Source organism: Schistocerca americana, chromosome 1 (genome assembly GCF_021461395.2).
Source record: "Schistocerca americana isolate TAMUIC-IGC-003095 chromosome 1, iqSchAmer2.1, whole genome shotgun sequence".
NCBI classification, from domain to species: Eukaryota; Metazoa; Arthropoda; class Insecta; order Orthoptera; family Acrididae; genus Schistocerca; species Schistocerca americana.
This window is the reverse complement of record NC_060119.1, coordinates 1,104,898,323-1,104,911,914: the sequence shown is the minus strand read 5'-3', so window position 1 is coordinate 1,104,911,914 and position 13,592 is coordinate 1,104,898,323. Positions and strand designations below refer to the sequence as shown.

General features: G+C 38.5%; 1 protein-coding gene across 13 annotated transcripts in view; it reads right to left on the bottom strand.

Moving 5' to 3' along the window:
- Positions 1–4,075: 4,075 nt before the first annotated feature.
- The window catches only part of LOC124618173, a 54,555-nt gene continuing 45,038 nt past the window's right edge, over positions 4,076–13,592 (bottom strand). For 12 of the 13 annotated variants that reach the window (XM_047145327.1, XM_047145334.1, XM_047145336.1 and 9 more), the window contains one exon: positions 4,076–6,146. In XM_047145327.1, coding sequence (XP_047001283.1) covers positions 5,151–6,146 — 996 coding nt within the window. In that variant the 3' untranslated portion in view covers positions 4,076–5,150. The remainder of the gene's footprint in view (positions 6,147–13,592) is intronic. The other variant, XM_047145325.1, reaches the window with a different exon arrangement.

Sequence of the window (13,592 nt, the reverse complement as noted above, 5' to 3'; positions counted from 1 at the left end):
GCAGCATCCCGTGCCAGCACCAAAGCTCAAATGCATCACTACGCTGCTTGTCTCAGTCCTTAAGATTCCGTGTTTTGCAAGTGTAAAAGAAGATGGAAATCAAGAGTGTTTCAACAATCATAGCTACTCAACCTACAGTCACATTATCTCATCTCATCTTTGCAGCTTCCTCCGTTGTAAACGGCTGACCCAAGATGAAAGAATGCACAGTTTCCAGTTTCTTTAATTGACCTGAGAGTTCAACTTGTGCTCCTTTATCAATTATGAGTTTGGACTTGCTGACAGTGATGTCTAATCCATATGGCAGACTAATATCCTTTACTTTTGTTACTATCCCTGTAACTTCATCTTTGCTGCTGGCTGAAAGTTAAAGCGTGGTGCCATCAGGAAATTAGAGGCTGTTAATAGATCTACACCCAATTGAAATGCCTTTAGTCCAACCCTAAAGAGCTTTCCTAATGACATGTTCTGACAGGTGTTGTACATTAGGGTGGGAGGCAGGAGTGGGGAGGGGGAAATATGACAACTCTGCCTGGCACCTTTTGATATGCTGAAGAAATCAGATGTGCCAGCACTTTGTTTCACAGCTGTGAGGTGATTATTGTGGAGACCTGCTGCTATCAAGTGTGAAGGGACACCAAATTCTGCAAGCTCTTGCCACAACTTTTCCGAGAAATCACAGTCAAAGGCCAAGTCAACAAAGCAGTCAATTTAATAACAATCTGAATATCTGATGTAAAAAAAAAAAAAAAAAAAAAAAAAAAAAAAAAAAAAAAAAAAAAAAAACTTTTAATCGTCTGATTGAACACTTTACTTATTCAAAGAAGCAGATTGGGCGTGAAATGTTTACACACTAGAAAGAAAAGGGCAAATAAAACCCACAAAGAAAGGAAAGAACCAAGGCTAGAGTTTAACTTCCTGTTGACAGTGAGGTCAAAAGGTCACAAGCTTGAAAATACGAAAGCATGGGGAATGAAATCAGCCATGTCCCTCTTCAAAGGAACAATCTCAGCATTTGCCTGGCATGATTAAGAGAATTCATGGAAAACCTAAATATGAAACCTAAATATGGATGGCCAGATGGGAATTTGAACAGTGGTCCTCCTGAATGTGAGTCTGGTATGCTAAACGACTGTGCCATCACTCTCTGTAAACATCCAAGGAAGTTTACAAATGATCAATAACCAAGTGACGAACAGTGAGAGCACAAATGCCATAAATTTTAGTTTGAAGAAGAAAAATGACACTGATAATTAAATGTAGGCTATGTGTATAAACTGTGTAACAAACACAATTTTTTTTTTGGAATTAATGTTAATTCTCAGCAAAAAGAATATCAACTGCATGTTATGCCCTTTGACCCCTGTCATCAGTGTGTAATGTCTTTTAGTTACATGCTGTTCACACATTGTATTGTATTGTATGGAACTGGGGACCTAGAAACTACTGAGTGGCTTCGTCCCCGCCATAGCCCTCAGTGATTCACAACCCCACAACAGGCTACAGCAGTCTACTCGCCCCAATGCTGCCCCACTCCAGTCCCAGGGTTTCTGTGCGGTTTGGCCCGCAGTGGACCCCCCGGAAGCATCTTGCACCAGATGAGTGTAACCCTAATGTTTGCGTGGTAGAGTAATTATGTTTTACGCGTATGTGGAGAAAGTGTTTGCACAGCAATTGCCGACATAGTGCAACTGAGGCGGAATAAGGGGAACCAGCCCACATTCGCCAAGGCAGATGGAAAACTGCCTTAAAAACCATCCACAGACTGGCTGGCACACCAAACCTCAACACTAATCCACCGATCCAATTCGTGCCGGGAACCGGCACGCCTTCCCACCCGGAAGGCAGTGCATTACACCGCATTGCTAACCAGGCGGGCCTTTTCATACATACTCTTTATTTTTAGCTATGGAATTATTCTATGATGAAAAAAGGTACAAAATACAAACACAGTGATCCAACTACAGGAAAGGCCATAAGAATAATAATAAAAAATATAACCTGGATCACTATAAAAATCTGTTCAAAATATTGGAGATTTTAACTAAACTAACGTATCAATTATGTACATTTAACAGTGACGTTGATAATTACTGCATGAACAGCTCTATCTACGGCCACAGAAACTGAAGAAAGAATGAACACTTACATAAAACTTCGAAAAGTTTTTTCTACCCACTGAATAAAATTTTATGGTAAGAATCCCAAGGAGATTAAAGAGATTACTAATAAACAAACTTATTTAAAAAGGCAATTACAAGTACCTGTTAAGCAGTATATGCTGTATAGTGAAGGATTACTCAGACAATAAGGGTTTAATCAAAAAATGTTTCCTTCCACCATGGAAAACATTACGCAAAAGCACTGCAAAAGATAACACCAACATCGTATCCTAATTCTGACATTCACATTTCACACATTATGGAGGGACGCTGACTTAGTTTTTCAAGCACAAATGGGTAGTTGCAGTATTCAAAATGTAAATGAAATACCTCTGTCATGTTGCTGCTGTTAGCTAATAGTATGTATAGTGTGTGCAGTGATTCATGCTGAGAAACGAATGAATGGTATAGCACTAACTTTTTATAACATGAAATAACTTCTTTGGAAGAAAGTAAAAAGGAAACATTGTTTTACACTATGGATAGACTGAATCAGATATTTAAGAGGATGGAGGTTCTAATCAGCATCCCACCATTCTGATTTAGATTTTCCATGGTTTCCATAAATAGAACCCAGTACGTTGTCCTCGATGGTGAGTGTTCATCGGAGGTGAGGGTATCATCTGGAGTGCCCCAGGGAAGTGTGGTAGATCCGCTGTTGTTTTCTATCTACATAAATGATCTTTTGGACAGGGTGGATAGCAATGTGCGGCTGTTGGCTGATGATGCTGTGGTGTATGGGAAGGTGTTGTCGTTGAGCGACTGTAGGAGGATACAAGATGACTTGGACAGGATTTGTGATTGGTGTAAAGAATGGCAGCTAACTCTAAATATAGATAAATATATATTAATGCAGATGAATAGGAAAAAGAATCCTGTAATGTTTGAATACTCCATCAGTAGTGTAGCGCTTGACACAGTCACGTCGATTACATATTTGGGCGTAACATTGTAGAGCGATGTGAAGTGGGACAAGCATGTAATAGCAGTTGTGGGAAAGGCGGATGGTCGTCTTTGGTTCATTGGTAGAATTTTGGGAAGCTGTGGTTTATATACAAAGGAGACAGCTTATAAAACACTAATACGACCTATTCTTGAGTACTGCTCGAGTATTTGGGATCCCTATCAGGTCGGATTGAGGGAGGACATAGAAGCAATTCAGAGGCGGGCTGCTAGATTTGTTACTGGTAGGTTTGATCATCATGCGAGTGTTACGGAAATGCTTCAGGAACTCGGGTGGGAGTCTCTACAGGAAAGGAAGCATTCTTTTCGTGAATCGCTACTGGGGAAATTTAGAGAACCAGCATTTGAGGCTGACTGCAGTACAATTTTACTGCCGCCAACTTACATTTCGTGGAAAGACCATAAAGATAAGATAAGAGAGATTAGGGCTCGTACAGAGGCATATAGGCAGTCATTTTTCCCTCGTTCTGTTTGGGAGTGGAACAGGGAGTGAAAAGATGCTAGTTGTGGTACGAGGTACCCTCCGCCACGCACTGTATGGTGGATTGCGGAGTATGTATGTAGATGTAGAATTACTTATTTAAATCTGAAATGGTTCCTAATACAAGCCCACAGTACACTAGCTGTCCCATCCTTGTCCAGAAGAGCTGTAGGTATAAAGTCTATATACTTAAATTATGTTCTTATAAAAGTGATAAATGAGGTAACAAAGCAGCTCTTCCTCCTCCTCCTCTTACTACTACTACGAGTACTCCAATACTGCTTTCCCTCTGGGTGCTCATGACAGCGTCATTGAACAATGTTGAATGCACCTGCTTTCATTATGAACGCTAAAACATGCATCAGTTTTGACTCTGTCAGATGAACCCCATATAATTTCATAGGATTTTGTAGATTAAAATCTATTAACAGATCACCTTTGTACAAGCTTAATTTGCTTGCTCTTCGTAAACATTATAACACTTTATTGTGATAAATTTACAATTTAAATACAATGTGAAAAAGACTGCTAAGATGATAGAAATCAGAATGAAGATTTTTTTGTTTCCAGTGTTGTCTGTCTTTTGTTTAGCAAATATCATTTTAATATATTTCACCAGCACCCAAATATCATAGCAAAACGATTACAATAAGAGGGCAAAGTAAACTGTTTAGCCCACTTGCCAGTTGATTTCATTTGCATAAAACATTCACCTTGCAAAGAAACAAAAGTTGTGGAAGAATAACATGCTACAGAAATACATGATTACCAAACACAATATAAGCATTAGTCCTATTATAATATTTGTCCTCTGTGCAATTTCATTTCATAAAGTGGAATAGAATCAATGTGTGATATATGAAACAACAATAATATAGGCTGACACGTTTCTGCATTTTTGCAAGCAATTGTGAATACCTAAATAAATGAAAAACAAAAAGTCGGTAATGACAAAATACAATATATGCCACAAAAAAGGTATGCAATCAAATCCTATTTGAAAATCTTGTGAAAAATGTAACATGTCTTCATAATAATGTAAATAGATAAGCTAAGCATAATTAATAAAAGAGCTGTGGTAACATATCCAACACCGATATCTTCACAGTATTTTGCTTTTCTTTTCCATGGGATCAGTATAATGTTATGCTGAGTGTGAAATACCCCAGTCTTTTTCAAGTTTAACTCTGTTTAAAGCTGAAAATTACACTGAATCACTAATCCTGTATATGATGGTACTAATAGACACAGATTAAACATTATTATCATACACCGTCTAATATTTTTCAGAAATAAAAAGAAAGGATACTGTTCAAATTTGTAATCTAAGATACGATCCTACCTTAGTGCAAATATTTTGTTGTTGTAAAGAAAACTAACAAATAAAACAATATGCACCAATAAAGTATCTTCTGACAGATTCACAAGTAGCAGAAAAAATTCTAAAATATATTATTTTCACAACACTGATTCTAGTCAACTCATAGGTATTAAACAATACTCCACATTTACAGATTTCACAATTTGGAGTAATACTTATCCAGTCAGGGACATGCTTCATTGTGTAATATGTTCAGTGGCAAAGAAATTACATCCTCTGTCAAGCGTGTTATAAGAGCCTGACGTTGATCATTATCAACTTCTTCTCTCCAAATATTGTGCATCACATTTTCTGCCTGCTCCACCACATTCCTACTGTGCACATTTGGAACACGCAATGTAAAAAGAAATAGGGCCTTTCGAACTACAGGGTTTTCTACATCACATAAGAAATGAAAAGCCATGGCCATTCTGCCAGGAAAACTCTGCAAATTGTTAAATATTACTGAACGGTGTTTCTCAATAAGAGGTTTGTAATGTTCTATAATCCAGCCATAGTCCCTAGACATATTTTCATTCTGCAACAATTCATCCGGTTTCAAAATGAGAGGAAATTCTTCATCTGATTCTAAGTATTTCATTGCAAGATTACCAATAGTATTTGCCAGGCAAAAAGGGCCCTCACCAGTGTTATTGTGGAGGAGAACAAAAATTGAAGGTTTGGTGGGATCACTTTCCACTACGTTACGTATACCGGCAGAAAGCTGAAATTCAACATCCTCTGGAATATTTTCATATCGTAACAATGCATTTTTCACTGCTGCAGCCATATTTTCTATGCCTGTATAACTATTTTCTTCAGAAGAACTTTTTTTGAAAGTTCCGGGGACTAGACAGGAACCTATTACTAACAAAAAAGCTACAGTCAAAGGCATTTTTAGGTTTCTACTGTCTTTACCTTGCACTGACTCTTTTAAGGCATTGTTTTGTTCATATTTAAGTTTCCAATCATTCTGATATTCTGGATCATAAACTTTAGGATGAAATGAGTCATTGCTCTCTCTACAAATCCTGTATTCCTCCGTGACTGCAGCACGCTGATTTATGGGTCTTCTATTCAACACAGGACTTCTCGAGGATTCGCGGTATCGATTTCTGCCACCGACTCTACGAAGTTCATAATCAGCATATGGTTCCTCATCTTCAGCTTCATACTCCTGCTAAAAAAAAAAAAAAAAATAAAGGAAAGACAAAAAATTACACAATACACTACAGAAACAGATCAATACCCAGTGCACGAAGAGTTAAGGAAATAGCATATGCATCTCTGTACCTGGTAAAAAACCTGAACTGATCTTGAAACTTATGGAGTGCCAAAAAGTGAAAGCTCACAAATAAACAGCAAAAGTGGTGGCTGGGATTGTGGAGTTTTAAGTAATGAAAGTATAGTCAAACTTAACTGTGCAGTTTTCCAACTATGCATGCTGCATTATTTCTAAGCTGGTAGAAATCTGAAACATTTTAAGGGCACAGTATATTTGCTTCAACATCTGCTAGCTCACCTTTGTGTTCAAACAATGCTGTAACAAAAAAGCAGCCATAGCTCCTTTGTTGAACAAGAGTGAATCATGTGGAATGCAGTGTTACAGAAGCATGTAATTACAGGCACAACTAACATCAAAAGCTTCTCTGCAGCAGTTATGGAAAAAGAAACAAGAGAGGTAAAAGAGCTGGTATTCCTCTTCTCTTGCTACTTCAGCTGCTCTGCATCTTCAAACTGATTGAAAAACTTCATCAAATCCCACCTCAAAAAGAGGAAGGAGAATGTAATTTTTGTCTCACACCCTATAATAACAATAGTGAAGAACAATACTGATAGATATTAATACAAAAATACAACTTTTCTAAACAGTGAAATAACATATAATATGGTAAGTGTTAACAGTTTTGGAAACTGTGATAAATCTATTACTCCAACATTTCCCCTATTTACACAGTTTATAGTATTTAGTCCTTTTAGTTTTTATTATAGTGTACCATCAGAACACTGTCACATGGCCATTGAGCATGTCATTACATTAGGTGACTAAAACACTGGAAGTCAGAATGTTGACATTTTCAAAAAGTAATCACTGGTGTGATTATTTCCAGCACATTACAAATGTGCAGCATATGTCACATGTCAAGATGATAATATTATGAGAAGGAACGTTGTTACTCACCATATAGCGGAAATGCTGAGTTGCAGATAGGCACAGCAAAAAGGCACAATTAAAGCTTTTGGCCACTGGCCTTCATCAGCAATAGACACACATAACACTTGACCACGCGCACACGCACGCGTGCACACGCGCACACACACCACGACTGTGGTTTCTGTTGCCCGAGACTGCAGTCGTGTGCGAGAGTTGCATTTGCGCGAGTGCATGTGAGCGCAGTTGCGTACGTGTGTCTATTGTTGACGAAGGACAATGGCCGAAAGCTTTAATTGTGTGCCTTTTTGTTGTGCCTCTCTGCAACTCCGCATCTCCACTGTTTGGTGAGTAGCAACTTTCCTTCTCATAACGTTGTTACATTCCATCCTGGAGTCTCCATTGTTTGACATCAAGATAATACTCAGACTTGCTCATAAACTCTTCTCTGTCAATCTGTTAGAGAAGTTAAATACAAAAGATAACACTGTAGCCTCATACTCATGAAGGAATTGTTACCGGCAGTGTATTAAGACAGAACACAAGTTCAAAAGCATTGAAATAAGTGGGTTTTGTAGAGATTAGCACACAGACATGTGCACTTGTGAATTAATGCTGAAAAATATTCCACTTTTAATGGTTACTGTGTATAGATCCCTACTGGGACATTTTTAACTGTTTGTAATGCATGTTGAATCCTTACTGTGTTGTCTCTCAGAGAGCAATAAGCAGTTAACATTATATGGTGATTACAATGTAAATTTTTGAAAGGATTCCGATAGGGAAAATTATCTAAAACCCATATTTGGATCTTATTATTTGATCTCTGTATTAACTTTCCAACACAGGCAGATAAAGACAGTAGAACTCAAATGTTTTATTTGATGAAGCTCAAAGCAAGAAAATAACTGTATACCCAGTAATAAATTCTCTCTGGTCATGATGCACAATTAGTTAGGATAAATAAGACAGTACTTTACAGGACATATTCTCCTCGGTGGAAATCAGACTAGTTAATGATTCCATGACAAATGTCCAAACAGTTTACAGGCTGTGTGTAACCTGCGATGAAATTTATAGTAAACCAAATGCTGATATAAAATTTAAAGTACTCCATAATAAATTCATATCACCATTCGAAAACAGCTTTTCTAATCAGGAATTACATTAAACAACCTTATAAAAAAGCCTTGGATTACTAGAGGAATTAAAATATGTAGTGAAAAGAAAAGAAATATAGCTCTCTTGGCAAGAGCGAGTAAAAATTAAAAAATCAGTAATTCTGACAACAGACTTCAGTCTGTATGGAACGTAGTGAAACAAGAGACAGGGTAACAGGCTAGAGTAATGTAAGTTGTACTGAGAAGAAGTTGATGTTCTGATGACCTCATTTGTCACTGCATTACGCTTGGTGAAATTAACTTACTTCACTGACGAAAATATATTTCACATACATGAATTGGCCCGAGAAAATGAGTTTGCTTTAAGGGCGAGTTTCGGCTAGCTCCTATCTTGTGCCATGAATTCAAAAACAGGGCAGCACCTCTTTCTGTTTTGGACAGCATGAATAGATCATTTTGTAAACTGCACACTACTTCTTGAGGACCACTTAACACACTTCCGAGACTAATTTTCATTGTATTATTAAAGATTGTTCTCTCCCTCTCCTCTCCTCTCCCCCCTCCCCCGCTGGTTGTGCCTTCTTCATTTACCATAAGCCGACTAAAAATAATGACTATGCAACTCATTGGAGACTACTTCAACAACGGAAGTAAGTTTTGAACGTTTTCCGCCACATATTCTTGTTTCAGTTCACAGCAACTCGGGAAATGATTTCCCGTATTTAGTTGTTATATGAACAATATAAGTTTACACAAGAATCCATTAACATCCGTAAACCTATTAGAGATAGCGCATTTCTTCCCTTGCAAATGCAAATTCAATTCATTTAGACGATTTGTAAAGTCTGTTTGAAATTCTCCCTTTTCTTCTTTTTTCTTTTTCTTTAAAAAAAGAAGAGTGAATCCTTCAGTTTACTCCAAAATTCCGCAGTACCCCGTATTACTTGATTATTTCTTTATTTGTAATCTTTAAAAGTTCTTTTTTAAGGTGGGGTGGAGTGGGGATGGTTCCAGATGAATAATGCAAACATCAATACTCCACAAGCCACCTGACAGAGCAGAGGGTACATACCCAATGCACCATCAATACAAACTGCACAATATTCTTTAAAACCACCAATTTTGTCAACACAGTTTGTGAAAATACCCACACCTTTTGTTATGAGCAATGGAATTAAAGCGAGTAACACTTTATGCACAGAAAGTCATTTATTATTATGTGAATAAAATTAGCAGCTGACTAAGATCTGTACGATCAGTACTTCGTCCACACAAAGAATAATACCAACAATTTGCAAATTAAACTGTTCAGTTTCTTTTCTTTTCTTTCTTTTTTTCTTTTTTGGTAGATCCCATTAGACTTGTGTACAAAGCAGCTGTTTTAAAGTGTTCTTCGGCATAGTCTAAACCAAATGCTTTTGCCATTGTTAGCGCACTTTTTTTTTTTATGTGAGTAATGCCTGTGTGTTGCTTCATGAAGAGAAATATCAAGAAAGATTGTTTTGATTTACGGTAAGCATTTTGTACATATAGCCATTGGAGTTTTTCGTCAGAATTATTTACAAACGAGTACTTAATCTCCACCTCGTACTGGAATAATGTTTTTCAGTATTCTTTCTTTTCGCGTTGCCTCACTAGATTGCTGGTGAACAAGTGAATCAAAATATTTGGTCAGGACGTACGACATAGTGTGAGTGGAGTTGGAGGGGAAGTGCTCAGTGGAGGGGAATGCCTCACGGGCCACGCTTTGCAAGCATACTCTATGTTTGCCAAGCGTGAGGTAATAAAGATTACTACATGACTACAGCAGAAACTGAGGGATGGTATCCATACCCATTCGCAGGATATCTTTCTAATAGCGTCTTTATGGATAATAAATATTTGTTATCCAAAGTCCCTTATCCACAGTAAGAGATTGCCTGGTAAAAATGTTAAGAAACTTAAAGTTAATAAACATGGATAACTATTCATTGAAAATGATATATAATTACAATTGTACTGGTACACTATAAAGGCGAATGACACTGATGCTTGTAGTGAGCATGTTACGATGAGTTGGAACTTTAAATATTTGTTGTTTGGTTAGCATTTTGCAGTAGTGACAACATCATTCACCTAATGGGAGGAATCAGTAGTGCAACATATCAGTTTGATGAAGTGATGTGTTGCACAAGCATTTTTCGAACTGACAAATGATGATCGCCAATATGAAAAGTTTAGGATGGATGGCCGGGCGGGATATTGCCTATGACATCACGGGGACAGGAGGAAACTTGCTACATAGTTCACCTTCAAATCAATCCATCCATCCCTCCCTACACATTGGCCCTATCATAATTTTACACCTGTTTCTTTTTTCCTCATGCATGGCAACAGCTTCCGCGCAATCAAATATTCCCACGTCACAGAACTACCCTACGGTCATCACACATTAGCAAAAATTTCTTTCTGCCTTTTCACTCCCCAGAACCACTCCCTGTTATCCATAGTTCCCTTTACAACCATCAAACTTATTCAGTCTTCTGGTCCAGACAGTATACCAATTAGGTTCCTTTCAGAGTATCTTGATGCAATATCTCCATACTTAACAATCATATACTAGCACTTGCTCGATGAAAGATCCATACCCAAAAGCTGGAAAGTTGCACAGGTCGCACCAGTATTCAAGAAAGCTAGTACGAGTAATCCACTAAACTGCAGGCCCATATCATTAACGTTGATATGCAGCAGGATTTTGGAGCATATATTGTGTTCAAACATTAAGAATTACCTCAAAGACAATAGTCTATTGACACAGACACACAGTCAACACCGATTTATAAAACATTGTTCTTGTGTAACACAACTAGCTCTTTACACACACACACACACACACACACACACACACACACACACACAAAGTTTTGAGTGCTATTGACAAGGCATTTCAAATTGATTCTGTGTTTCCAAATTTCCAAAAGGCTTTTCACACTGTACCACACAAGCAGCTTCTAGTGAAATGCATGCTTATGGAATATCGCCTCAGTTATGTGAGTGGATCCATGATTTCTTGTCAGAGGGGCCACAGTTCACAGTAACTGATGGAAAGTCATTGAGTAAAACAGAAGTGATTTCTGGTGTTCCCAATGTAGTGTTATAGGCTGTCTGCTGTTCCTTATAAATGATTTTGGAGACAATCTGAGCACCCATCTTGGGTTGATTGCAGAGGATGTGTTGTTTCGTCTACTGAACTCATCAGAAGATAAAAACATATTGCAAAATGATTTAGAAAAGATACCTGAATGGTGCGAAAATTGGCAACTGACCATGAATAGTGAAACAATAAATAATGAAAAGTGTGAGGTCATCCACATGAGTGCTAAAAGGAATCCATTAAACTTCAGTTACACGATAAATCAGTGTAATCTAAAGACAGTAAATTCAACTAAATAATTAAGAATTACAATCACGAACAATTTAAACTGGAAACAGCACACAGAAAATGTTATGGGGAAGGTAAACCAAAGACTGCATTTTACTAGCAGAACACTTAGAAAATGTGACAGATCTACTAAAAAGACTGGCTACACTACACTTGTCCGTCCTCTTTTGGAGTACTGCTGTGCAGTCTGGTATCTTTAGCAGATAGGATTAATTGAGTACATCGAGAAAGTTCAAAGAAGAGCATCACTTTTGTATTATCACAAAATATGGGAGAGAACGTCACAGACATGATACAGGATTTGGGATACACACCATTAAAACAAAGGCATTTTTCATTGTGACGGAATCTTCTCACGAAATTTCTATCGCCAACTTTCTCCTACGAATGCAAAAATATTTTGTTGATGCTGGCCTACATAGGGAGAAATGATCATCATGATAAAATAAGGGATATCAGATATAGTTGTTCCTTTCTCCATGCACTGATCAAGAGTGGAATAATAGAGAATTATTGTGAAGGTGGTTCGATGAACCCCCTGCCAGGCACTTAAGAATGATTTACAGAGTATCCATGAAGACATAGGTTTCCTGAGCCTACCTCACATTTTCTTATTCAGAAAAGTATCCCCATACCTAGCTAAAACCCAGTCCCACATCCTGTTCTCTAAATGCTGCCCCTGAGCTGGGGAACGGGTCTTCCTGCACCCCCCCCCCCCCCCGCCCTCCCCCTGCCCACCATTCCATTCCATGACCATACAACGAAAATACTCTTTCCCAGATACCACCCCTCCTTTTACAATGATTACTGTACTTCAAAATTCCAGCAATGCCTCTTCCTCTCAAATCCGGTACTACAGAAACAAATCTTCATGACACAGGGATGCTAAAACAATCTCTGCTCCCTCCCCAAGATACTTTTACTGTACACTTCTAACTCCCCACACCACATCTCCCAAAGAGAGATATTTGCCCTCCAACACCTGGAAGAGCACTTCAGGTACCACCTCCATAAATGATAAAACTTACTGACATCCTACTCCTGCCTTGAAGCACCAGTACCTGTCAACACCTATCCTAACCCCACCGAACCCACTTGTCAATCCCTCATAGAACACAGACTCTGTCTTATGGACATTTTCATTTACAACATGCCCCAGAACTATCTTTCAATGTTCTACCTAGCTCAGAACCTATACAATCCCAAAACAAGGCCAGAAATTTATTCACCAAAACCCGTGTCCTACAGAAGTTTCAGTGCTATCCAACGGCCTCACTTTCACTCCCATAACCATGGACCTTGCCGATGGTGGGGAGGCTTGCGTGCCTCAGCGATACAGATGGCCGTACCGTAGGTGCAACCACAACAGAGGGGTATCTGTTGAGAGGCCAGACAAACATGTGGTTCCTGAAGAGGGGCAGCAGCCTTTACAGTAGTTGCAAGGGCAACAGTCTGGATGATTGACTGATCTGGCCTTGTAACATTAACCAAAACGGCCTTGCTGTGCTGGTACTGCGAACGGCTGAAAGCAAGGGGAAACTACAGCCGTAATTTTTCCCGAGGACATGTAGCTTTACTGTATGATTAAATGATGATGGCGTCCTCTTGGGTAAAATATTCCGGAGGTAAAATAGTCCCCCATTCGGATCTCTGGGCGGGAACTACTCAAGAGGACGTCGTTATCAGGAGAAATAACTAGTTTGGACAAGAAGAGAATAGAAGCTTTCGAAATGTGGTGCTACAGAAGAATGCTGAAGATAAGGTGGGTAGATCACGTAACTAATGAGGAGGTATTGAATAGGATTGGGGAGAAGAGAAGTTTGTGGCACAACTTGACTAGAAGAAGGGATCGGTTGGTAGGACATGTTCTGAGGCATCAAGGGATCACCAATTTAGTATTGGAGGGCAGCGTGGAGGGTAAAAATCATAGAG